The sequence below is a fragment of the Dermacentor silvarum genome, chromosome 4 (genome assembly GCF_013339745.2).
Source record: "Dermacentor silvarum isolate Dsil-2018 chromosome 4, BIME_Dsil_1.4, whole genome shotgun sequence".
In the NCBI taxonomy this organism is placed as follows: domain Eukaryota; kingdom Metazoa; phylum Arthropoda; class Arachnida; order Ixodida; family Ixodidae; genus Dermacentor; species Dermacentor silvarum.
In genome coordinates, this window is record NC_051157.2 from 136156072 (window position 1) to 136183654 (window position 27583).

A 27583-nucleotide genomic window follows, 5' to 3' on the forward strand; every position below is an offset into this window, starting at 1 on the left:
CAGTGACCCCTTCGGCAGAGTCTTTTATCAACGGCGTGGGAAATGCACGTGAATGATATGTCTTAGTATTGATTTTCTTTCCAGTAGGCAATGCTAACGACTCATGAAAAGAAAACTCTCCTAATAATTTAGAACATTTCTTCGGGATGGAAACAACGCTACTTGTGTACAGTGGTCATAAATATACCGGTTGTTCAAAACTAAGCTTTATGGTTTTCTTAAAATTAGGCACTCGGGAGACACGCGAGGACCACATGTGCAAATAAGTTACGTGGCCGGGGGGACACAAAGTGAGAGGATAATTATGGCTGCCAGCAGCCGAATCAATAAAAATTTAATAATTAACTTTTTACTGACTGCAGTCAGTGTGTATGTTTGTATTAAAAAGTTAGAGGCAGTCGTGTTTCTACACGGTTTCCCTTGGAAGAATTCTTCTAGCATGTCTGGGCTCCGAGATATCCAACTCCAAATTTTATTTGTCTTTCGCCTGATTAAGCATAAAGGAGAGTGAGGATCGGCGCAAAGCTCCTCCCTGGTAAGGCGCGGCTGTTGCGTGCGGCATTTAGTCTGACAACAGGACGGAGGCATAGGCAAAGATGATAACTGTTACCCTTCCCCTGGAGGCGAAATCAAGTTATGACACCGCGGTGTGGCATACGCAGTAGGCATGATTCTGTTAAACGTGATAACCGGATATAATTTTTCGGCACATTTTTGTATTACTTGAGATCGCACCTGGTCATCATCTTGCGAACGCGTTAGCTTCAATGTCATCTACTAGAGTGCTTCTGGAATAACAGAGCTTCTGTACGAAAGGATAACCAAGAACATCCACGTGGAGTCCCTTCGTGCAAATATGGCTGCTTCAGACGGGACGAGGTATTCTGCCGAAGAAAAAAATAGACGTGGTGCTTGCAATGGCTGAGATGAATGGCAACGCTTCATTGGCAATGCGGCTTTATACGCGGCTCGCTACCCACACCGTCTCCTTCCAACTAGGCCTACCTTCATAAAAGTATTTTGGCGCTTTCGCGCAACAGGGTCAGTCCATGGTCCAAGCCAGACCAGGAAGACAATCGTCGATGAAGACTTTGAAATCGACGCTGTTGCGTGCGTAGCGTCGGTGCCAGTACTAGGCACCCGACAAAATGCCGATCAGTGTGATCGCACCGTCGGAACAATCGCAAACGTGCTAAGAAAGCAAAAGTACTACCCCTATCATGTTTACCTTCACCAGAACCTACGTGAGGCGGACTTTGAAAGGCGGGTTGACTTCTGCAATTGGGGCCTGCTCAAAGTTGATGAAGAAAATGATTTGTTACACAGAATAATTTGGGCAGATGAAGCTCCGTTTTGCCGCAATGGCAGTGGGAATATTCACAACGCACATTATTGGTCACATGAAAATCCACACTCGCTGCGGCAACAAAAGCATCAAGTTCGCTGGAGTGGGAAAGTGGGGTGCGGCATACTTGGAGAGAGGATCATTGGACCTTACTCTTTTGAAGGACAACTTGAGCGGAAAGATGTACACGGACGAATATTAGGTGTTGTCGTCGACGACTTTGTCTCCAATATTTCCCTGAATCATCTGCACCAAGTGTGGTTCTAGTAAGACTGAGCACCACCACATTTCTCCACCATGGCAAAGAGCTGGTTGGAAACACGTTTTTTACGGACAGCGGATAGGGCGCGCAGGAGCGATGTTTTGGCCGCCGAGATCGCCTGACCTTTCTCCTCTCGACTTTTTTCTGTGGGGTTGCGTTAAAGACCGAGTTTATGCAAAAGAACCAAGTCATGTCATGATATGAAGCACATGATAATGTCTGCCTGTGCGAGCATCCGTCAAGAAGTACTGTGCAGAGTTATCGAGTCGACGCACGATCGTTTTATGCTTTGCAATGCTGTGCAAGATAGGCATTTTGAGCATTTTTTAGGGCATTCGCATCTTGATGGGTCAAGTGTTTTCATGAGATTCGTGCATGCCCACACCAAACTTAAAGCGGCAGTATGAAATATTCGTTAGCATAGCTAAAACTGTTTCTGCTGTTGATGGAGCAGTTGTTGCTCCTGATTTTAAATGAAACTTACAATACTTGGAATCAGCAGTCAATGCCCTAGTCACCATTGCTCACACGTCATGGCTGATGATATATATACATAGAGAGAGAGGCTGCAATTTCGCCGGATAGGCGAAATAGTACTAGTGGTAGCGAAGTATAAGACAATTATACGAAGGAAGATTTTTACCGTACAAATCTGTGTAAGAGGAGCCACACCTTCAACTTGACAGCCAATATTTAAGTACAAGAAGCCAACGGAGAAGCAATCGGTGTTCGGCGCACTCAACAGCGAATTTTCTCGCGCAGCGTATTTTCGCCTACTAGATGGCGAGAGGAGGCGATAGTGGATCGGGAGCCCATTTACATAAGGAGAACACACCTACATGCGAAAGCTGTATAGCGATTGCATGTAGGCTCCCTAAACGCGGTTTATGATGGATTTACGGCGATCGCAGAGGTTTACGGAGATCAAATGGCCCGGTCCCTTGTAAGGCTTGTCAAAATCACGACAAAAAGGTGCGGCCCTTACACGAGTCTATACGGTATTTAAATCGGCCATATAAATTGCAGTAAACACTCACTTACTAATTAAAATAACAAGCATAGTGTAATGCACGGACCAGAATGCTGGCAGCGGGAGCGAATTGCGGTTCTTACAGCCGGGTCATTCACCGAGACTCCAAAAAATGACGCAGTTTCGACCGGAGGGCAAATCATCAATTGCGATAGCAAATTAGTAGAGAGCTATACGGAGTAGGGATAGTAGTTTTATCGGCTGCATAAACTTGGACACATTTGCTTACTAACTTAACAAGCATGGTGTCAGCGCGCACAAGCAAACATGAATAGATAACACTCGATGAACGCAGACAACCACTATCAAAACACTGGCGAGCGCGGCCGCCGCTGCGAGCGAATGTTCGTGCGGTCTATCGCTTCAACGGAAACTGAGCGGCGAAAGCACAGCGCATAGGAAGGTCAGAGCCGTCTGGAGATCGCTTTGAAGATACGGTGCGCGCGACAGCCCACACCGACGCAAAGTACAAGTACGCAGTTGTTGGCAGATTAAAAGCCACCCCCCTCCCTCCCACACTGCCTTCCTGTTTTCCTCCTTTCGCGTGGGAGATTGAGTCGCCAGTTCCCCTTGCGCCTGGTTGCAAGATACGCATTTGGTGCCGCAGCACAGCATCGCCTCCCCCTCCCTCCCTCCCTCCCTCCCTCCCATACCCCCATGGCCTTTCCCGCGACAAAATACGTCGCGTTTGGTCTACGCCGTGCGTTTGCTCTCCGTGAAAACGCGCGTCCCCCTAGCGCTTTCACTCGCACATACGGCGTGCGGCGACAATTTTCTCGCCCTTGGACTTAATACGAAACCTCACGGCGATGATGACGGCAACGGCGACGCCGATGGCAGAAATCCGCTTGAACTGTTGATATAATAAAATTAAATTGATCATCATCGTCGTCTGCCTATTTTTACGTCCACTACAGGACGGCCTCTGTCAGCGATCTCCAATTACCCCGGTATCTTGACTTATGCGATCTGCAACACTAGAGTCGCCGAAAGACAGCTCGGGAAGGAAGACAGTGCACATGAAGTTAGCAGCCATCCCTGGTCGCCATTCATCATTGCACCCACCAATGATTACCAACAATTAGATAAAGCACGCAGGCCGCGTAAACGTCAGCCGCGCACAGTTATTCGCAGCTACAGCAGGGCTAGAGAAGATCGAGCGCGTTTGTTCGCACCAGCTCCAAATACAGGTAACTTGAATATTGAGCGTGTGGGAAGATGATGCCCATCAAGCCGCCATCCCTTTCGGCTCACGGTTACGTGCTTTTTCTCCCGTCCACAGTGTATGGGTCGCTCATTCATATGGCGTTTGGGCTTTATACGGAACATCACGGCGATGATGACAGCGAAAATTTGCCTGCAGTATCGATATAATTGCGAGGGGAGTCAGGCTGTGAAATTAACTGTCTTCTACTATGAGGTTTTCTAAATACTCATGTAAGGCCAGTTACTTCAGTGAAGAATTCTTCGAGGTCGCACGCAGTCTGTTACGAAAGGTAACTATATATATATATATATTGTGCGACGCCCGGGACGAAGGCAGAGCTCTTGTATTGTCACACAGCGCGAGACAGCCAACGAGCACCAACCCGACAAAATGATGATGATTATGAGGATGGGTATATACACATGAAGACGATGATGAAATGCACAGTTAGCGCTCACAACATATATATACACACGCACAAGGGTGGTGTTCGGAAAGCTGCTCGGGCGCCAGACCCCATTGCACCCCCCCCCCCCCCGCTCCCGCAAAAATGCAAATTGTTCGCCTATGTGTCGAGGTGGGTTCATAACTACGACTGGTACAGTGCAAATACGGAGAAACACGCAATCCAAATACACTAAGACAACCGTGTAGAAAACGTCGCCGCGATTAGCCATAGTGGTCAACACAAATATTTATGACGGGTTTTGAATTAAGTTCAAATTCTGTTAACTTTCTTAAATATATTGAATAGCAATATTGCTTTAGTTTCATTGTATGTACTGCTCTCTTAGGCAGTTATTATGCAAACAAGAACTTCTTTTTACCTCGCGTGCCATGTACTATATGAAAATCATTCTAATGGCAACGGCATCCCTGCGAAACCACGGACGCCATTCGCTGCCATAAACAAGTGCTTGTTCGAAGCAAAGATTACAGCGCCACCTGTTTGTGAACCTTCTCTCCTATCCTATAAGGAAACTAGCAGGCCATTTACAATGTTGTTTGTAGCTCGTTGTTATTTTTCAGGTTCAAGAATGTTTTTTTTTTTCTGAATGCCATTTAACCTCCTCATTTGACTCCGACTTAATCTGGTAATGTGATTGTGATTAGTATTTTCGATTTCATCGAGTTGCCGCTTCCTATTCTTTCTAGAGAGCTCAGTTACCACGGCTACTGCGCGACCCAGCTCTGGTGAAAGGTTCGTTTCCGAGAGTCAGCTGAATATTTAAGTATCAAATTTATTTTCTAAATATACTTTGACGGTTTTAAGTTGCAGTGTGTTATAGAGGACATACAGATGAAAAGCGTTAGATTTCACAGTTTACCTAAGCCTTGTAAGAAATTTTTAAAAAAATCTAGTTCACGATTTATTTTATAACAGAAAGAAACGAAAATACAGAAATGCCACTCTGCATCGGTGCCTACTAAGATACAAGGTCTGGAAGAAACAACGAATATGACCCTTTGACGTTAGCACCAAGAATCACAAGTGTGTATCCATATTAGAACTTTCATAAAAAAGACATGGAGTTATGAATTCGTGCGGTACATTGAAATTCGCAGTATAATACTGCAGCCGCGTTTACTGGAATGTTATTGTTAACGCATCGTATTTTGTACAGCAATGACGATAATGCGATGTGCAAGCCAGTATACGTGAACCACATAAACCACGTTCCAATGGCGTCTCAGACTAGCTGACATCTGTTTCGAATTATCTTCGCCTTTGAGTGAAAACGAGTAAACGTCATGCACCCCGCTTTTACTTTTTTCCCAATTGATGTGATGTGCAGGCCGTTCACATAAATTCACTTGATGCAGACTTCATCCCGTACTTCCATTTGGAGCAACAAAGCGAGGCGTCTTCCTATGCCACGTCATCTTCCTCACATGAATGCGATGCGCTACAAGATGACGCGATAAGCTATTGTCGCACTCATTTAGACGAAGCCTATAATGACGTCGCAATGTGTATGTCATAAAGGTGACAAAATTCACCTATTAGAGAAGCGTGCTGGTCCCAACGCGCGGAACAAGTAATCGAGAACTGTTTGTATAGTTCGAGCAAGTATCCCTAGTGCAGTGGATTTAGTCTCGAAGCACAATTCATTATACATTCGGCTGGTTTTTCTTCTTCCTTCTGGGGTTTAACATGCCAAAACCACTTCTGATTATGAGACACGCCGTAGCGGACGGCTCCGGAATAATTTCGACCACCTGGTGTTCTTTAACGTGCACTACAACGCAAGCACACGGGCGTTTTTGCATTTCGTCTCCATCGAAATGCGGCCGCCGCGGCCGGGATTCGATCCCGCGACCTCGTCCTCAGCAGCGCAACGCCTTAGCTAACTGAGCCACCACGACTGAATCGGCGGGTTCATACTGCGCTCCGACTAGGATTTCAACAATGCGGAGCCCGTTCTTGAACGGTCCGAGAGAAAGCGTGAGCGAGTCGAACGTGCAGCGTCTCGCCAGCGCAATCGAAGACCGCAATGGAGAACGAGGGCGCTATAACGTAAAATGATTCCAAACTGTTTTGATTCCAATTTCTGCAATCAGCCTCCACGATTGGACAAAACATTTTCGGGCCACTCCCAACTTCGCCTGTCTGTCACGCGACGTCACGAAAACCGCGATAGCTCCCCATCTGATATAACATGTGCACACGGATTATGCATGATTTCACGGCACAAAAGAAAAATAATCATTCCTGATTCAACGCCTCTTCATCATTAGCCCTCTGCTATTGGTCCAATGTTTTCTGGCTACGCCCACTTCGTCTGTCTGTCACGCGACGTCACAAAACCGCGAAAACTCACCACGTCAAAGTGACGTGTACGCGAAAAAAATGCATTAATATGCCGAACAAAACTGAAAAATTTTCTGAATAGCCACAGACTGCCCCGTTCCGAAAGGAATAGAAGATGGCTGCCCGCCGATCTCTCAGGCCCTCGCTACAAGCGCCTGCCGGTGAGCATGTATTTATTTGCGCATGATAAACCTTTTTGCGTGGCAGTAAAACGTTATCGAGCCCTTTCGGCATGCATACGACATCACTCTGCCAACTCTTCCTTGCTGAGGATCCGTTTTAGCGGCGTTCTTATCCTTCTGCTGCACGCCGCCGCGATTTTCGACCAGCTACCGCAAGCTAAGTAAGGCGAAGCGGACCAATCGGAGAAGCCGGCACCACCCTCTTCATGCGGTTATCTGTTTTCACTGTGCTGGCTCAGCCCCATCGAAACCCTCTCCACTAGAGCGTGCTCCTCGACTCTTGTCAGCCAATTAGTTAGAAAAGCCGCTGAGTGTAGACAATGTTATTGGTTTTGAAAGCGAACAAAGGTAACCTCCTATAAACGAGGAGAGTGTTTGATTGCGTTGATCATACAAGGCTGCGGGTCACCGCCCGATGCTTGCGTCGGTGGTTACGTAAACTTGACGTCCGGAGTTTGGAATCAAAACAGTTTGGAATCATTTTACGTTATAGCGCCCCAAGTCTTCTCTTCTCTTGTAAACAAAAAAATCCGGGGTAGCTTTCACTAGTGGCGCAAAGCTAAAGACACAGCAGAGCAGATCGGTTCCTAGCTGCCCCTGGCTTAGTGATGCTAAGTTATACAAAGTGTAGCTCGTGGTCCGTGGCATCAGACAGGGAACGCCTCGCGAAGCACTTGCAGTCCGAGCACACGTAGGGGAAGTGGGGCGAAAGCTGTATATGCACAGTGTACGGGCGGCGCGCAGCAGACGACACGCCTAGGTGACGTCATGGCGCATGCGCAGTAGCGCGCAGCTGGTGGGAGCTTGGCCGAGCCGCCGACAGAGGCGCCTGCTGCAGCCACGGACACGGCGAGCGTTCGGCGTTAATGCGGGGAAGCGCGGATGGGGTCCCACAATTTGTTCCGCTCTCTCATTTTCTCTATCTCAAGCATAGCGCGCGACACGCCGCACTGTCATTTTCTCTCTCCCGACCTCCCGAGCTGGTGGGAGCTTGGCCGAGCCGCCGACAGATGCGCCTACTGCCGTCACAGACACCGCGAGCGTTCGGCGCTAATGCGGGGAAGCGCGGATGGCCTCCTACAATTTCTTTCTCTCATTTTCTCGCTCCCGAGCATAGCGCGCGACGCGCGCACTCTCTCATTTTCTCTTTCTTTCTGCCGGAGCATAGCGCACGACCTTTCACGAGGTGGTTGCTAGGCAACCCAGTGGCAGGCGGCACACATTGCGGCCAGCTTAAACAGCCCCGCTGTTCAAAAGGAGCGAAGGCCCCGAGGCCATGGTTATACGGTGGTCGAGACACTGCAGTGAATGCCACCGCGACTGACGCCCCCGCGCTGACTGATCCTGCAGAAGCCACGATGCCGGCACAGACAGAATCACGCGAATATGTTCCTAGCACTCGATTTCAACCAACCGAAGGTAACGCAAGCCGGCAGAGCTATCTGCAGCGCTCGAAAACAAGAAGGCGAACGTATGTCATAATAGAAGCACAACTTTCAACTGGTGAGGGCTGTTGGCTGTTGGAAGCTTCTTTCCTCACCTGCTGTCTATGCGGCACAGCAATGCGACCCTGCTGCCATTCTGATGACGGCCCGCTTTTCTGCGTCCATAGAGGACGATGAGTGAGCGACTTCTCAGACGGGTTGCGAGCCAGTACCTGAAATCACAAGGGCGTATACGCATGAAATAATAAAAAGCCTTGTGGTTCATATTAACAGTACTGAACACGGATGTCGCCGAAAGCCTGCACCTCTTTGTGCTGTCAGCTTGTCTTTTTTTTTCTCGCTTTTATAATATGACCACATTGTCGTCAAGTGACGAAGCAAACACGGTCGAAAGTGTGAGTTATAAATTTAATACTTTTTGGGGCCAAAATAAACCAATCCTTGTATCTCTGCCTTTCACCATGGCCTGTAATTCTGGGAGTGCGCTTTTCATTAGGGAGCCTAATAAAGCTTTATCTTTATTACCTGTGCAGCAGCTCACAGTGCTCCCTGTACGATTAAAAGCACTATACAAAAAAATTATATTTACTAAAGGATTTACCAAGCAACTCATCTACTCAAGACGTTTTCAACGTGTCGCTGGAATCTACGCCGGTACTCTCATAGCAGCCACGTGTGCTGTATTTACCGATGTTAACATCAAAGCCATCCTCAACCTAATATGCCGTGAGTGTTGCTTAATGTAACAAATAAACAGAGATCGCATTTTTACCTATTCTGTAAAGCAGTGTCTTATTAGGACCAGCTTTAAAAACCCAAAAATAAAATAATCCGCATCTACTTTTTTCACGATCAATCAAAAGAAACAGTCTAATAAACTGACTTTGAAAAAGATTGAATACGTTCATATCATTCAGATTTGACATGACAGCCCACTACAGCAGGCACTTTGCTAGTTTAAAATTGTCTGAGCATTGCTGCTAGAAGTGTAGGCACGCTATTGTACCTTGAGTTCCGTTGCCTGGTCTCCAGAGATGAGGTACCAAAACTCTGCACACTGTGTTATCCTGTTGCTTGAGGAAAGCATCTCGCTGATAAGCTCTGCCTTATCTCCCGCTTTTCGCTCGAAGTTGCTGAAGAACACGTATGATCCTGCAATAAAGCGATAAAAATTTGGAGGATGCTTAAGCTTCGCCTTTAAGAGTGGAACGCGATAGCGTTATCAGGCCCCGTTCGCATCGCATTTTTCTTTAGGAGTAGGCTTCACTGCAACACACAACGACGTGGTAAAGCCAGCTTACAAAGGCCAAGCTTACACCAATCCCCTTAAAGTCGGCTTCACTTTTAAGCAGAAATGCATTGCTGGGAAGAAAGTTTCACAGGGACAATATAAACAGTCTTATATCAAAATGTGAGGGCCGTAGGACCTTTTTTAAAAATTTATTACTTGTTTTTGTTACCCAGAGGCGCGCGCGTGTCCAAAACGCATTACTAAGGCTAAGTCCCAATTTGACCTGCCGAGGAGGCGAGAGCCATCGGGATGGTGTTGTTGCAAGTAATCTACGCGGGCGCACCGGTGTTCTATGGTAGAAATGCTGGAAAAGGGGATTGCGTTTGAGTTTCCTCGTAACAAATTTACGTTTTCTCGTGCATTCAAATTACAATCCGACGCTATCATGTCTGTAGGTTGTAATTAAGTCGTACTTTACGATTTTTCTGACGGGTTTTACTTTGAGAAATTCAATTAGCTCACCAGCGCCTCTGCGCTACGCGGAGGGCCTGCGTGGTCGGGGTGGTTCGGGATAATATTCTTGGCCGCGGACGCCTCACGCCGACACCGACGCCAGATTTTCTGCGACACAGGCCCTCAACGCTATCACGTTAAAATGAACAGAACTGCGTATTCGATGATCTCCATTGAATGAAGGTTTAGATTAATACATTCATGCAAAAGTAGGAAACTTAGACACGTATAAGGGAAGTGAGTCCCCTCAATTTCGCATGCAAAATATGAAAATATTTAGAACAGCGTGAGAAATCAAACATTACAGCAAACCTGACTTTATCACGCGTGGGACATGTTTTATTCGAGTTCCGCTTCCAATTTACGTCGTAGAGGTGGTTATGCTGATCTATAACTTGGAGTGTAACACTCTTCAGGAGGCATGCTTTCCCTGTCTCTTTTGCCAAATTTTGCTGGCATGTAGCACAGCGCTTCATACATTACTAAATAAAGTCGCAATCAAAGTACGCAGCATTTATAATGTAAACCTGCATGCCGCTGACATTCTCGACCGTGTGGCCTAGGCAAGTATGATTTCGCCCATCGATTTCGCAGTCACTGTCTTAAGATCCATTTATTTGTAATTGCTGTGTTGCTAGAAAAAGTTATCTCCTATGAATGAGGAGCTCGCACTTAAGCTTTCACCATCTACTCACCACTATCATGACGTATGTGTGACAAGCCTCTCAACATACTAAAGTCATGTTCTTTACCGACACATCTCCACTCCAGGCAGCACGGAGTATTTTGTCGTAGTGACATTGCGGCCATATTACTTATTGTGGCTTCTAAGGTGTTACGAAAACGTATTTCGTTACACCATATGTCATTATTGTCCCGTATATATTCAGATTACGTTTTCGTCCGTTAGATTGAAAAATCACATGAAGTCCACCATTAAGGCCAGCTAAGACTCGTGTTTACCGTACATAGGTCCCCATTCGTGAATCTCAAAAGGTTGCACTGCTGACCTCGACGTGGCGGATTCGATCATGGCTGCGGTGCGGCATTTCGACATGGGCCTAACGCAAAAAGACTCGTGTACTTAGATTTAGGCACACGTTCAAGTACCCCAAGCGAACAAAATTATTACGGTGACCCTTACTACAGCATGCCGTATGATCATACTGTAGTTACGGCACTTAACACCCCCCCCCCCCCCATTTTTTTTATTCCAGCGCTCGCTGCTCTACTATCCTTAGTCAACGTAATAGGTATCACTTCCATTGCACGAAATATCGTTACGGGAAGAAGTCAAAAAGGGCTTATGCACAATATTTACACAGTGACAGCGAGTGGCACCACAACAACAAAGATGGCGGGCCGGGACACAGATCGTCCTCACGGTGTAAGAAGAACAGGTGCTCCGACAGAACGCGCGGCGCGTCTAACTAATGTTGTGCCGCCACTAGGGGGCGCATGGAACTAGGAGGCTGGGGCGCCGGGGAGCCAGACATTCCCGGGCCACCGTGCTGGGAGCGCGCTTTGAAGCATGTGTTTATTACAGTTCCTGCTACTATTTTAGCGACTCACCTTAAGCCGCTGTCTGTACGTTACTAAATCTTAAAATGTGATTTTTAATTGCTGAGGTGCAGTGCTGCATTTTGAAACAAAAGTGTATATTATCTCTCTCAGTGCCGCGCTGACAGTTATTAAACATTCACGACGGAAAAGAGACTATATGAGACGGAAAACTAATAAATACAACTTGTAACCCCCCCCCCCCTCAAAAAAATGCAATTGATGTGCAGAAGGCACGTACGTACCCATGTGACCTATCTCGTAGCCTAGTTTTATACGAGCGTAACCAGATTTATCCAACTCGATCTTCTGGACTTGCTGACGAGAACAAATTTATTATACACTGCGCACCATGAATTTGTGACGTACGCTGGGTTAAAGTGCTTCTCGCTCCCGTACTCTCCTGATTGCAGGACTTGGTCTCCACGTTCGAGACGATCCTACGAACCATGCAGTCGGCTCTTTTCACGTGAGCATGGAAACTGTTGCAGTTTGCTGCGAATCACTCCTAGCCTACAATCCGTCTCCACCAGGCAACGTTGCAGCTCGAGATGCCGACTTCCCTTCCGTCTTTTGAGATTCAGACTGTTTGTCTGAATTTTCAAGCGCTTACCAAGAACGACGATGATAGATTGCTCAATTTTGAAGTAAACATCGCTTAACTAAGAGCTTATCGTCTGCCCGCGCCGCTTGTCGGCGACTGCTTCCAAGGATCGACGCACGCCGTCTGTTGTCGTGCACTGTCGGAGTAATTATCGTCTGTTTCGGCGCCTGGGTGATTTAATGACTATAATGAAGGCAGAAACTATAAAAAATATTTTTTTGACGCGCTTTGCATACAGTTACAATTACACGTTCGAATTTCCCGCTTTTTCAGCCTCCTAACGTGTGCTGCCTTGCAGCGGTGCAGACATGAAACACCACCATTAGTGAGACGCGTTTCTCACCAGCGGCCCCCACGTCGTCGGAGCACCTGTTCTTCCTCTTAGTCGTCTGTTATGCAACGTCTAAGTGGGTATGCGCCAGCGCTTGGAAACGAAACGAAACGTCTTCTTTGTCGGCAGGATAGGTGGCTCGGAAGATTACCCTCAGGTGGCGAAAGCACGTACTTGGTGCAGTCGAAATACGCCAGCATGGAAAGGGTGCACTGCACACAGGGTTACTCAGTGTCTGGAACATGATAGGGCGTCAGGCGGACGACATGCACGGTGTCGGTCCGGGGTTGAGCCGATGGGGACGAAGACAGTGAAGCGATTTCGTACGTTACGTCGGTCACTTGGCGACACACTCGATATGGGCCGGTGTATGGGAACCGCAGCTTTTCAGAAAGGCCTACACGGCAAGCTGGCGACTAGAGGAGGACAAGGGGAACCCCCAGAAGCAAGGTAGATAGTCCTGTGGTGGCCATTTCACCGAGATTCAAAACGAGATAAACCGAGATAATCAAAACGCAGACCCGCTATAGCGGGGTGGCAGGATTAGGAGTGCAACATCGCACTGATGTTCAAAATAGCAGTTTCTCTTTACAGCGATTTTTTTATTTTTGTGCAAATGACCGCTTGATCAAATAAAGTATTTACCTGTGGTATATTTTTTTAGTGTCCCAACGCCTAATGGATGTGGCTTATGCTATGTGTTTTGCCAAACACATAGTATTTATGAATTCGAAGCCCTTGCGCATTGCGGTAAGATCAGATTGAGTGATGCTGGCTAAGTTCCCTGAAGATGACATTTTTGTTCGACCAGGAAGCTTCATTATAAAGTAACGGGCGGTGCTTTCCTTTCTAAGTTTTGTGTGCCATCCATCGATGGGACCTTTTTTTTTTCTTCAGACAGCTTGGCCAAACCATTACGAATGTGCCATCTAAGACGCCATGACTCAGTTTCACATCTGGGCTGCTAAAGGCATATTGTTCTACGTTATATGTCTTGTCACCTGCATAATAAAATGCAGTTACTTTGATGTGACAATAAGTGCAGGTTTTCTGCGTATTGTTGTGCCTGGCGGTCGTTGCTAAAACGGCGTTGCTAAACGACGTTGCTACTACGGCAACGTTGCTCTTGGTGTGTTTCCCTGAAACACCAGCACCTGCCCGGACTAAGACGAGGCACGACGGTAGCTTCTGCGCAGGCCAGTCTCCTGACTGACAACCTGACCGTCACGGAGAGGCCACTAATCCTAGAAGGGGGCCAAAGCCAGGCATTTCTGCGGGAACAGCTTCGACGTTTGGTTCCCAAGTTGCCACCCGTTGCCTGGTATGCGGGGGTGGACGAGCAACATCAGAGGCTGAGCCCGGCGGAACGGCGCCACATCATGGGCGGGATATTGCGATCAGGTCGAAGGTGGTGATTGGCCGAGAAGGACTACAATGAATTCCCTCAACGAGTGAAAGGGGGAAATGAACTGACAAAAATGCGAGGCTTGAGTGTTGTGTGGACGCTCGGAGATGTAAACGCTCGGACATGCAAAGGCGTTAGCATGTAGACGGCTCCAATAATCGTGGAGCCCTTCGTTTAAAATACCATGTACAGTTGTATATAAAACCCTTTTCTTATCTCTCTGGACCTCTCCTTCTCCCGGCACTTGGCACGTCAGCAGACACGGAACCTTCATGGGCGCTCAGACCCTCGGACTTCGTAACAGTATATACGAGATTTTCCGACATAGTCTTGTTCAGCGTGAAACAGCATGTTGAATCCATTGTATTTATACCTTGCAAGGGCTAGAGTGCTGAGCGTGAGTTCACAATTATTTCGTGGTAATAACCAATCAACTCCTACGAACCACGAACAGCGAAGTCTGCCGTAGATATCAGAAAGAAGAAAGTCCGAAGTTATAACAAAATAATAAATGGTTGCATATAGGCTTCACTCTCTTCTGTACCAAGGGGGCGAAAGTCTTCCTTAAAGATAGCTGTCACATCACATGCGCGACACGATCACTAGACATCAAAATTTGCGCGAGAGATAGTGCTTCTTCGCGTGTCTATAAGAACCTATCAGTGCAACTTGAAATTGAATCCTGGGGTTGTACGTGCCGAAACCACGATTTTATTATGAGGCATGAAAGGCCTTATTTGAGGGTACTCCGGATTAATTTTGACAACCAGGTTGTCTTTAATGTCCCCCATTGCAAGGAACAAGTTCGTTGTTGAATTCCCCCCCCCCCCCCCCCCCCCCTGAAATGCGGCCACCGCGGCCGGATATGATCTCGCGACCTCGCTTGCTTAGCCGCGCAATACCAGAGCCGCTAAGCCATGGCGGCGGGTTCAAACACCAGAATTCGCAGATTTCAAAGGGAGCTTATATGTTGCAAGGTGGCAGCGGAAGGAATTTCATACCTCGGATGCTGATGGTTCGTGTCAGAATGGCCATTACGTGCTTAAAAGAGCCACTCGGAAGCCCAGAAATATTCAACGCTCATGATGTGCACATTAGCCAGTAATCCACGTTTAAAAAATTGTGTTAGAGATAAAGTAAGCATTGATTTTTTTCGGAATGATCTAAAAAATGAAGTCCTAGTTTCGCCCGATAGGCGAAGCCTCGATTGCGATATTTGAAGCTATTTGAAGTAATGATAGTTGTATCGGCCGCACAAAGTTGTAAACATTTGCTTACTAACTAAATTAAGAAACATGGTGTCACACGTACACAGATAAACATGAACACATCTCACTCGATGACCGCGGGAACTCGGAACAGGTACTTTGCGTTACCTTTTGCTCCTCCTGAGAACATTATTGTGTCCACGCGTGCTCTTTCTGAGAATTGCGAGATAAAGACTGCAGATGGGCTAATTACATGCAACAAGTTAAGGTCACAGTGTGGTGCGTGGTCTCCACTTGATGCCACGTGTCACCTATTTTCTAATACTTTGAATAGCAGACTTACCTGTGGCATTACCGAATGTGTGATCGTTGGCTGGCCTTGCCAGAGTGGTCTTCACGTCACCGCCACCCAACAGCCATCTTGGCCGAGAGAAAACATGATCGTAGCTTATCCAGGAACACCAGCCATCCTCAAAATTGCAGAGGCCATCAGCCTGAGCTGGTAAACAAAAATAGTGCGAGTAATGTTTTCTGTTATTCCCGATGTGCAACACAGCTGCGAAATCAGCATGCGATGTCATTTTTAAGTCTAAATAAGGGCAATATAAGATGTTCCATGGGCGGGAGTGACGTAGATTCTCGGCGACCTATGTACACTGCTTTCGCTGTTCGCTAAGGAAAAAAAACAAAAACACCAGTCAGCCACGAGTTCTATATTTCTTCCTTGTTCCATAGTAGGAGCAGAAAAACTGGAGCGAATGACAGTGAGGTGTTTATCGGTCACGAATCATCCGTGTCTTGCTCCATATTTTGTGATTCGAAGGTAGTTCTCCAGTGTTCTATAGAAGAGCATTTGAATAAGTGGTTGTATTTTAATTCGCTTAACAAAAGGTTCCTTGTGCTGCATCTGTGCATAAAGAATTCGGACGTTAAAGAATTCCTTCAGGAATGACTTTGTCTCTTCATGCATACACTCCAAGAAATTAATTCATTCTGATTTCCATGACTCGTACAGTCAACCACAACCCACGTAGGGGACACATGCGACTTCACATATTCATTGGTAAAATGAATGTGGAGCCGTCCCTCTTTCCAAGCAGAGCACCAACGCGAGGAAAAGAAGGGAAGTAGACTGGTAGGAAGATTGCGGAGAAAGCACAAACACATGACACCAGCCGGTTATACACAATTACAGGGTCGCGTGTGGAGCAATTGCCGACGAATGCGCTGCTGCCAATCTTAACCCTTCCATCGTCACAGACGTACCGGTACATTTCCTCGTTTTTTTCCACAATGTCACTGACGTACCCGTACGTCAGTGAGGAACGAACATAGACTACATTTACTATTATCCGTGTCAGTTTACTCGTCTTAATAATAAAAAATGAACCGTTGTGTTCATATTATATCAGCTGGGGAAAGAACGACACTGGGGGTGCGTCCCCTTAGAAGAAACCCGACACTGCAAGGGTTAAGGGTAACAAACCTGCTAAAATGGCGTTAAGCAACGTTGAGAGATCGAGATTAACAGGGGACCAATGGCGCTACCTATATATGTCAACAGGTAACTCAACACACCAGAGATGTGCATTTACTTTATTTCGCACGTACACTTTCGTTCGCGGAAGTATACAAAAATAAAAACGATTAGCACGAAACCATAGATTATGATTATTTTTATTTCCCGACATGGAAGGACAATTTTAACATGCAATTAGTTATCCGTTCCTTCCTGCGAAGTGTGATGGAGAAGTGCTGGGAAAAGTTGCTTTAAAATCTGTTTAATATTGGTTCAGTCGTGCTTTATATCGTTGCAAATGTTTTCGTGTCACTTCTTGTTCGACCTGAACCGAAGTTCGACGGCCAAATGGAACAACGCTGTTAGCCTGCTTCTTACATCATAAGTGCACTTTCTTGTTAAAGTAAGCAATTTCTTTGGCGCAATTAAAACGGTGCTCATGCGAGCTTAGTACGCAAAGAAAATCAACTATATATAATGATATTTAGGTTGTCATATACGAGTGGAAAATGGTAATATGTTCGTTACTATGCAAGTTAGACTTATATTTGTGGATACGTCTTTGAGTATGGCAAGGTGGAAAAAAGGTGACTTTCAGTCTGTGTTAATTATGGGTGTCTTAAATTGTCAGAAGCAGGGAACGGCAGAATGCCTTGCGCAAAAATACTGCGGCTAGCAATTTTTCAGCTTCTGGCAATGTAGCGCCGTCATACTTCCTATGAGCGTGGGTGTAAAATTGTTATTTAAACAGAATTGGCACTGTACACTTAAATTTCAGTGCTTTATTGAGAAGGATGTAATCAAGCATTTTCTTGAATATACAGGGTGTCCCAACTATCATGCACCAAGATATAAAATTGGCAGATGCCACGTAGCTGGACAGAACCAAGGTAATGTTGTTTGCCGTCGCTTGGAGATACTCGGGTTATTTTTTGCATTTCGCCTAATTACATAATTAATTATTCTAAATAAATATTGAACTTCTCAAATATTATTATATTAGATGAAAAGTGTCAATGAGAAAATTGTAGAGCAACATGAGAAACTCCCGATACAGCTTTCTGTTGCTAAAAGGCGTCATACAGGAAAGTGTTTCTCGGAGCGTGAAAGAAGCCCGCGAGTACACGCCGAAGTGCCTCGAGCGGCAAGTCATGCGGCAGTTTTGCGTCTATTCGCGGGCTTCTATCACGCCCCGAAAAACACTTTCAATTAGCTGCCTAATTGAAATAAATTTCTTTATTTCAATTAGTAAGTATAAGTGATAGTAAAGTATAGTAAGTATAAGTGTTTTCCTTGGTGTCACTGTATGTTGGCTTCTAATGATATTCCTCTTACTTGTAAGACAACGTAGTTCCCCATTGAATCAAGGTTTGCTTTTAGCCCGTCCGGCCGTCTGAACTCATTATTATACGTGACAGTCCCAATTATTTCATTGCTACAATAAAACATGAAGAAACTCACCTCGCTTGCCTCGGCATTCCCGAAGTTTGATGGCATCTATGGCACAGTGTGACTTGAAGGGGAAGCCCCCTCGCATAGCACATGCGATTTTGACCTGTACATAATGTATTTCTTTACTGACAAGTACCACGGTGTCTCTCTCATCTTTCTGCGAGAGATACACAAAATCTGTTTGACTTACAGCAGCATGCATGGTATAGACGGCAACGTTTGCGATAGCTAACCTTAGTCGTGTATAGCCACCTATCCATCTTATTTAGTTCAGTGCAAATTTACTTGGTTAAGCTGACTCATTAGCGTGCTCATTTGCGCACTGGCATACTGCTTTACAAGGAGTATGTCAAGCTGATGGCCAATGGTGGACGTCGAGCACTGGCTAACTTGCCCTTTCATACACAGGGCGCTCCGAGCGGAGGAATGTATCCGTAATGCCTCTTAATTTCAGCGCGCATGCAATCTAGCCCACTCTGGCCATTGGCTTCCATACGCCGTTATTCACGGAAGTTCAAGTCCGCGGAAGATAGGCAACTGCCTTTCATCCACCATAGACTCACCCTGAAGTCTCGTTGTTCCTTGAATGACACATGGATCGCATTCCAGGATCCCCTCAGTAGCTCAGGCGAAAACCACGTCCTGCCTTTTTGACTTGTCGAGGCTTTTGGAAGATATATTTAAACAAATCAGGGCTGTTAAGCTGAAAATGAACTCATAAACAAACTAAACAATTCTACTGACGCTGTTGCTCTCCGCGAAGGATCATTGCGAAGGTATTGCATTCTATGGACTTAAATGATTGCTTGTTTTGATTGCTTTCAATTTTGCTATATATCTTCCAGGATCGCACAGTGTTCTGGAGCTTTTTTTTTTGTCGTGAGTGTTGCTTGCTCGGGATACACTGATTTCCACGCCACCCACAAGTACTACGTGCTCATGTGCGGTAGTGAATATAACAGAATATTAAGCGCAATATAGTTCAATATTGTTCCTATTTCAAAACATACTACGCAATCCTTGAATTGTTTCTGTGCATGATACCTACCATTGCTCTCGATGCGTCATATGAAACTTGATTTCATTTATGTTTTTTTCATGTTTAGACAAGGTTTGGGGTGAGTGTCTTATCAGTCTGGGCTCAAACCTAATTAATGTACAGGAGTTCCGGTACGGTATCTTGCGAATATGATGACAACTTTCTATTCTTTTCGCCCTCTAATATCTGGCGGGGTATCTCCTTCCCGTTATCATCCCAATAATAGAAAACTCAAAGCAGGCGCTTAGTAAACAGTGTGATCCTCATAAGCATTCCCGTCATCATTCACAATTTGACGTCCACACAGAGTTTCAGAGCGCATTTTGACAGCACGTACTTTGTAGGCCCCAGCGAAAATATTGCTGGGAATGAAAACGATTATTAGCATTGCCTATAATAATTTGCACAACGTACAAAGCGAATTAGCTCGTTCAGTGTCGTTATAATTTGTAATAGGCTCAGTAAATTATCATTAGCTAGAAAAGTCATAATTTTACTCATTTTTAAGTTCGATGTAAGGAATGATACCCTAACTTCTCCGGGCTCATGCAGGTTCATCTCATCAACAATAGCCAGTTTCCTTGAAAAATAACGTAATTTTCTCCCGTGGCTTCCAAGGCAAGATTCATGGTGGTGCCACACTAGAAACGTCGAGGCCATAAAAAAAAAGAAAAAGAAAAAAAAAACGTGGGCAGCTTGCACTAGTGGTGCAAGGCTGGGGTAAACAGCGGAGCTGGTGATCCGACGTAGTTTTTCTTCCAGGTTTTACTAGGCTTCGCTAAGTTTTGCTAGGAAATGCTATGTGCTGCTATGCACGGTATTCCGAATTGGCTCGCCGCCGCCGCGCAGAATCTCGCTTGGCCACGCGACTCGCTTCAAGGTGAGCGGTTCTTCTTCTTCGGGTGTCCGGATCTCGTCCCATGTCAAGGGTACATGTACTCGCCACAGAGTCAACGAGAGTTCTGCCGCCGTCGCGGCGGCTCCGAGCTTTATCTCCCCGGTGACGTCACGGCCAAGCTGCGCCTCCACACTTGCCTGGGCGTGGCTTGTCGAAACCTGCCGAGCCGCCGCCGGAGGTGCCTGCTGCAGTCACGGACACCGCGCGCGTTCGGCGCGAACGCGGGGATACGGGGAAACGTGGGCGGCGGCGGCAGCAGCTCTACGCGTTGCCTCGTAGGTGCTGCTGGATAGCAAAATCTCGGTTGTCGCAAGGGATTGTGGGGTACGGCGTATTCTGCTACAACTTCCGGTTCGAGACCACGACGCCGTCTATGCCACCTTCACTTTCATGCCTATGCTTCACGCGCTTGGTCTTTTATATACTGCGGAACTTTGGGGAAAAACCACGGTGCAAGCACCGCTGGGCAGTTCCAAAACGTAGGTGTGAGCTATCGTTCCTTCGTACTTATGTTGGCGCCCTTAGACTCGTCTATTTTTAGGTGGCAGGCATTTCATGCCATAACGTGTTTGTGTCGCGTCAAATAGTAATATAACGTTTATCAAGAGCAAACGTTTGTCGAGCGCAAATAAACGTTTGTTAACTTAGAAGTAGATTTTAAGAAGTGGTAAGTCAACCCAATAAGTAGCTGTTTGTAACGCTTCCCATAAAAAACGGTGCAGTCGATCGCTTCGTCCGCTGTTTTGTCTGCAGCGGTACCCAGCGCGCGCCATGTCGGCGGCTGCTGTGCCTTCGTAGTCTCCCGTTCTTTCTCAAGAGACGCATGTCGTGTATAACTGCAGAGAGAAAGCACTGATTTAAGTATATGAAAAGTGCACGAATTATTTTGACGTTACCTCTCCTCTTTCGTGCAGCCTCAGTGGCCTTTTCGTTGTACCGGAATGAAGACGGCACATAATCAATGTGCTGAGGATCCTTACTGGGTGCACCTGTGTGCATTTAACTTATTGTTAAAAAGGGGTATTTGTACTAGAACGTTAGTAAATGAAGTTATTCACCAAAACTCTTGCCTGTGACGAACTGATCTACACATATTCTGGCTCCTACGTTCGGTACCCACAGCTCGCCGTTCACGGTCGCTCGTTTGACGGCAACTGCCCATTTACGTTTGTGCGCTTCATTCCGTGGAAAACGAAACATTTTTTTTTTCCTTTCACGGAAGAGTTTGCGCACCCTAATGCCGAGCAGCCAACCATAACCACGTTGCTGAAGCGTGTTTTCTTCGCGAACAGCGGGAAATCGCACTGTAGAAACTGCTGACAAGGCTGAACGAAGCAACAGAAGCGCCAGCCCTCGAACCGGAAGTCGCTAGCTGACGACATAGTCATTTTGATATCCACCTATTTCGTTCTCTCTCGCGTGCGCTCTCATTTTCTCTTTCCCTCTCACGAGCATTGCACGTGCCCCGCGCATGCTCTCCTTCCTTCTCCTTAACGTCCCATGTCAAGGCAACATGCGCACGGCACGGAGAAGGGGCGAAGCACACGCCGCTCCGTGAGGTGGTTGCTAGGCAACCAGGTGACTTTTCGCTAAGCGACATCTTGCGGATCGCGGCACAACTAGCGGCCAGCTTAAACAGCTCCACTCTTAATAAGAAAAATGTTGCGACTTCTGCTTTTGTTTCAAGGTCACACTAAAATTTCATACCGCACCCTGTAGGTATTATACTAGCATATCGTGCGAATTTTCTTAACAGTGTGGCTGACTTTACCTGGGAAGCCCTGTATATAGGCTGCTTAACTATGCACATTTATATAAACCTTTTCTATCTTTTTAGCAACTTCTCTATACATGTGCGCCACTATTTTAGTTGCAGTAAAAATTTACTGACTGCAGGAAACACACAGTATTATATGGACCTTGTCTTCTAGTTTTCCCGTGGTCCCAAAATGCAGCGCTGCACTATTTTGTTCGTTGATTATTTCATTGGCTTCTTTATTTACTTTGTGGGATGTCCCTAATAAGAAGAAGTTTCGAAATGGCCTATACTGCCGGCCACTGAATTGATTTCCACCTCGTTGGGTTCTTACTCTGCGTATGAAGCTTAGTAAACCAACAATTTCATTTGTGTCGTCACAGAAATATACCGCTCTGTCTAAGCCTGGAGCCTATGTGCTCATCATCACAGCGGCCTAGTGAGTAACCGTGATGAAAACGGCTAATCAGTATACGGAGCTATTAAAATTAAAAAAAAAGACTTAAGATAGATGACAGACAAGGGTTGAGATGGGACGAGCGCTCTTTTACATAGCAGAAATGTGCTAATAAGTTTCCCACGTAACAACGTCTGGGGCATATGCTACAGCGCAATCACAAAAGTGTCGCAGACGCTTGTCAAGTTCTAGCAGCGCACATATCCAGTTACGTCATACGAAACATTCCAGAATGTCTGGTTAGTCGGCTTTTCAATACTCGACTGTATTAGACCATGAAAACGAAATGTCACCGGCGAGATCATTGAATGAACTCTCCCGTTTAATATCAAAAGCGCATGGGGGTGAGCACTACTTCCGGTAATTTGGCCATGACCGCGATGTTGTAGTTGTGTCTTCAAATCGTGTTTATGCCACTCTTATCATCCCTATTTCACGACCGGCTTATGCTATTCATAAGCGCGGGAAGCACCTTTCTCTGACCACTGAAGAATCACGAAAACCGCAAAAAGCATTAGCACCTCAAAAGTATCGCTACAAAATCGCTGTCCACAAAATCAATGAGATGTTTTGATGTCCCTGACATATTCCGTGTTTCACTTGAGAAGTTCCGCCGAGCTGTTATAACTGCGTTATCTTGTATATGCATTATCGAACGTTGTGGGCAAATTTAAGTTGTTAGTGTGTGCCCGCTTCTTTTCTCTTCCTGTCGGCGGACCGTCGTTTTGCTAGCTTTTTCGTGATTGCTAATCGTTCAGCGCGTCACATGCAGCCGCAGGCTTGTCGCGTCACGTCACTACTTTCTGTTGTCGCTGAAGAAAAACAATCGCTCGTGCGGCTCTGCAATAAGCTCTCCGTTCGCATTTTCGCGACGAGCCAACTGAAGAAATGCGCACAACATGCCAGCAACAAGCCGCTACAAAACGTCGATGTTTAATTCTCCAAGCAACCAGGTGACCCGAAAATGCACCGCGGACCTAATAGTGCGATAAATCCTACCCTCCCCATTGGACGATTGGATTCGACCTCACCGCAGCAATCAAGAAGACGTTTCCGTACTGTGAAATAAGCTCACCCAATTTGTCTACGATAAATACAGGCTAGGCCACCAGCTCCATAAGCACAGCCAACAAAGGCGCAAACAGCCCCTTTAGCGCTTTCTGCCAAGGCTCCTGTTACCTGGGAAAACTAGGGCTTTTCTTCAATAAAGGCATTTAACATCACACCATACATGTCATATTTTCCTCTCGATTACGTGCAAGGACATATGTCTAGCCTACCTTGTACACTCACACCTAGGATGTGCTCCGTATCACTGTCTATGATGCTCCGAGGAATATGATAATGAAAATCAAGGCACTGGGTACCACTACGACCACTCAGTTTTGGCGACGTCAGCGCAGCACTTGTCCTGTTGCCATTTAATCCCAGGTAGACCAGGCCACCTGCGAAGAAGTCGGACACACATCAGGTGAATGCGAATTAGCATCAACTTTATGGGTACGCATTCTACTTCAAGGTACTCATCTAAGTAAAATTTCGCCTTCGTATTTCGGTGCCTACAAAGTAAAGCTTTCTTGCACCCGTAAGGGTGCTGGTTTCTCTCATGGCTAACGCACATTCCTCAAGGAAGAAGACAGAATTCTTTACGAAGACAAAGTTGATGGGTACAAAAGCAGGCCGACAAAGGTTGCGCACTTTACTTATCACGCAAACGAAAATCCACGCGAGGTAACGCGTCATCACTTGGTCCACTAATATTTCTGATAGTGACATAAGCTGTCATGCTTCTTGTTTTCTGGCGCTCAGATTTCGTATAACATAAATAACCATTGCACCATATGCTTTGCGAATTTGCAAATATTAGCACGTTTTTTTTTTCTTAGGAAAAGTGAACTAATAAATACGCATAATATTACAAGACAAAAAATGATGATGATGAGTGTATACAAATGACCACAAGGAAGTGCACCGATTTTTTAGCTTACGATATTGTAGTTTCGTGCTTCCAGCGCATTTTTTTTTTTTTTTTTTTTTTTTTGCGCTTGAAGGGAGAAATGGACTCGTCATCCCGGCCCGCGAAAGCGAGTATCCTGCAAAGCTGTTGAAAACCAGCACTGCAACTGCTGAGAGGGGTATGCAATGCTTTATTGCTTTAAATAATGGTAGCAATTGTGATGTAGAGTACTGGGAGTAATGGTAATTTTGACAGCACGCCACAGCCGGTCATATATAGTGCCGTTTCTTTTTCCGTTTGCTGTTCCTCGTATTCACACTGCTCCTCGGAGTCCTAACTATGCGTTGCCTACCCATAGCGGCGCTGCAACAAAAATGACATCAGTTGCTAGGCTGGTTCTTTTAAATACGATAAGCGCAACTGTGATCTTTGCCGGAAAATGTATGCGGTGAGCGCTACGTGCTTCGAATTTCTATCAGAAGCGCCTTATCACCAATTGTGCGGTTCGGATGCTTGTTTTGTGCTGGTTATTTAGTGAAACGACGGCTGTTCTATATGTTGTATGCGTGATTTCAAAGAATGTGTGAACTTTTCGCTTCACTTTGCCGAGTGCTTGAAGCCTGCTTCACATCCGCCGCGGGTCGGCCCGGTATTGCACTGCCTCCGGGATCGGCCCACATTTTTTTTGCCAACGGATGCAGACACGAAACGAGAGGCTAACCGCTTCGTTGCAAAAGAGAATGTTGACTTAGGGCTCGACGGTTTCACGCTATTATAATAGCGGCAACCTTCTGTACCAGTGACAGGGACAGCTACAGGGACTGCTTCTGCACATGTGTTATCGTGCCGAGTAGTCCAGTGGAGTTTTACCGCGCTTTCAGCTTCTTAATGATATTCAGTCGCCGTAGCTGCCACGCGCCACATAAAATAGTTAACACTCACATTTAACACTAGGCGGTGTATTTTATTACGAAGTAATATTTGCCTACTCTAGCCACTTTGAGTTTATCAATGCATCAATGTAGCCTCTTACGCCATCGTCATGCGATCCTGATACTTTCTTTAAGGCTCATTGGTTCTTTCCTTCAAACAGTTGGCCAGAGCGTTTTCCGTACCGTAAACTGCTGTCGCCAACATTTTGACAGACCAAAATTGGTGTTGTGTCCGCCCAATGTGAATGAGCCTTTAGCGGGGTCAATTTTAAGTCAGGGTACGTATTATTACATGCATGCATGACATGACATGAATGACATGGCATGAAATTGAATTCATGGCATGCTGACGAGTATTATGGCATAGTTTCTTGCGCCCTGGTGATGCCATCTTGGTCTTTCTTTAACTGTATATATATATATATATATATATATATATATATATATATATATATATATATATATATTGGACGACTGGACGACTTGGTCGTTGGGCGTTGCGCCTTCAGGAGTGCTCTTATTCAGTTACCTACAAGTCTGGCCGCCTCCATTTGGACGCGGACTGCTTGTCCCGCTACCCTGTTGACCAACCCGAGGGACCGGACATCGAACCTAACCCCTCGGTTATGTCTATGTGTCAGTTTCTCCAGATTGGTGACGAACAACGCCGTGATGCTTCTTTGCGATCGCTCTTTGATCGGCTGGAATCCGCACCTAACGACGCCTCACTGCGCATGTTCGTCCTCGTAAATGACACACTTTACCGTCGTAACGTCCAATTAGATGGCCCTGATCTGCTTCCCGTTGTGCCTAAACAGCTGCGTTCAACGGTACTGCGTGAGCTTCACGACGAACCAACTGCTGGTCACCTTGGTGTATCCCGCACGTACGACCGTGTCCGGCGCCGCTTCTTTTGGCGCGGTGTCGCCCGGTCTGTTCGACGTTACGTGACCTCCTGCGACAAATGCCAACGTCGGAAACGTCCTGCCGCACCGTCCGCTGGACTGCTTCAGCCGCTCTCCATCCCGACCGAACCATTCTTCCGTGTTGGTTTGGACCTTCTCGGTCCTTTTCCTGAGTCACGATCCGGCAACAAGTGGGTCGCCGTTGCTATCGATTATGCGACCAGGTATGCAATCACTCGAGCACTCCACACCAGCACTGCTACTGACGTTGTCGATTTCTTGCTCCACGATGTTATTCTGCACCATGGCGCCCCTAGCCAATTGCTCAAAGATCGAGGCCGCGCATTTTTCTCACGAGTAATCGACGATCTCTTGCGCTCCTCCTCAACGCAGCACAAGTTGACCACTGCCTACCATCCCCAAACAAATGGCCTCACCGAGCGACTAAATCACACCCTCACGGACATGCTCTCAATGTAAGTTTCATCTGACCACCGTGACTGGGACCTGGCGTTACCTTACGTGACTTTCGCGTACAATTCCTCGCGTCACGATACCGCTGGTTATTCACCCTTGTATATGCTCTTTGGACGTGAACCGAGGTTACCAATGGACACCCTACTACCGGCTGCTGCCGCGCCGCCTAGCGAATATGCACGTGATGCCATCGCTCGTGCCGATCACGCTCGTCAGATCGCCTGCTCTAGGCTGTTGGCCTCGCAAGCGACCCAGAAGCGCCTCTATGACAGCCGGCATCACGACGTTCGCTTCTCACCCGGTGCCTTAGTTCTCCTGTGGTGTCCATTCCGCCGTGTTGGCTTATCCGAAAAGTTGCTATCCCGATAAACGCGGGTCCTGACCGAATCGTCCGCCAGGTCATGGACGTCACCTACGAGATTGTTTCCGTCTCTCCGACTTTACCGCCGGCGATCGCTCCCAGTGACATAGTTCACGTTAGCAGACTGAAAGCCTACCGCCTTCCTCCTAACGACAATGTATGAAATGCGCCGAGACGGCGCTTGCACCACCGGGGGTAATGCTACGCGAGAGACATTCATCCTGGGGCAGACGACGAAGAAGACGGATCTCTCTGGTGCTGGTGGCTGTCCACCATCTTGGCTACTGTGTCTCTCTCATACTGTAAATACAGTGTAAATAGTCTCGCCTTGTGCCGTTTTACGTAACAATATATATATATAATATATATATATATATATATATATATATATATATATATATATATATATATATACATATACATATATATATATATATATACATATATATATATATATATCAGGATGTGTCTGTCATGACATCTATATCATGATATAAATGACTTTACAATATGTCATTACCAATACATCTGCCTTCATTGAAGACATAACAAGTGTTCTTTCTGTCAAATAACATAGTGGACAACCTCCTGTATTATTTTTGTACACCCATGAGTAGTGTAATACCCAGCAAGGGGTCTCTAAGGTAATCAAATGAAATTAAATATACTTGACATGACATAAATTACAGGAAATG

General features: G+C 46.3%; 1 protein-coding gene across 1 annotated transcript in view; it reads right to left on the minus strand.

The window, feature by feature from the left end:
* LOC119448918 (MAM and LDL-receptor class A domain-containing protein 2) overlaps positions 1-27583 on the minus strand; it is a 666053-nt gene that overhangs the window by 592470 nt on the left and 46000 nt on the right. Inside the window, exons 6-11 of the mRNA XM_049666563.1 lie at positions 23537-23701; positions 18670-18770; positions 18116-18209; positions 15479-15634; positions 9290-9435; positions 8379-8495 (exon numbers count right to left, since the gene is read on the minus strand). Coding sequence (XP_049522520.1) covers positions 8379-8495; positions 9290-9435; positions 15479-15634; positions 18116-18209; positions 18670-18770; positions 23537-23701 — 779 coding nt within the window. The remainder of the gene's footprint in view (positions 1-8378; positions 8496-9289; positions 9436-15478; positions 15635-18115; positions 18210-18669; positions 18771-23536; positions 23702-27583) is intronic.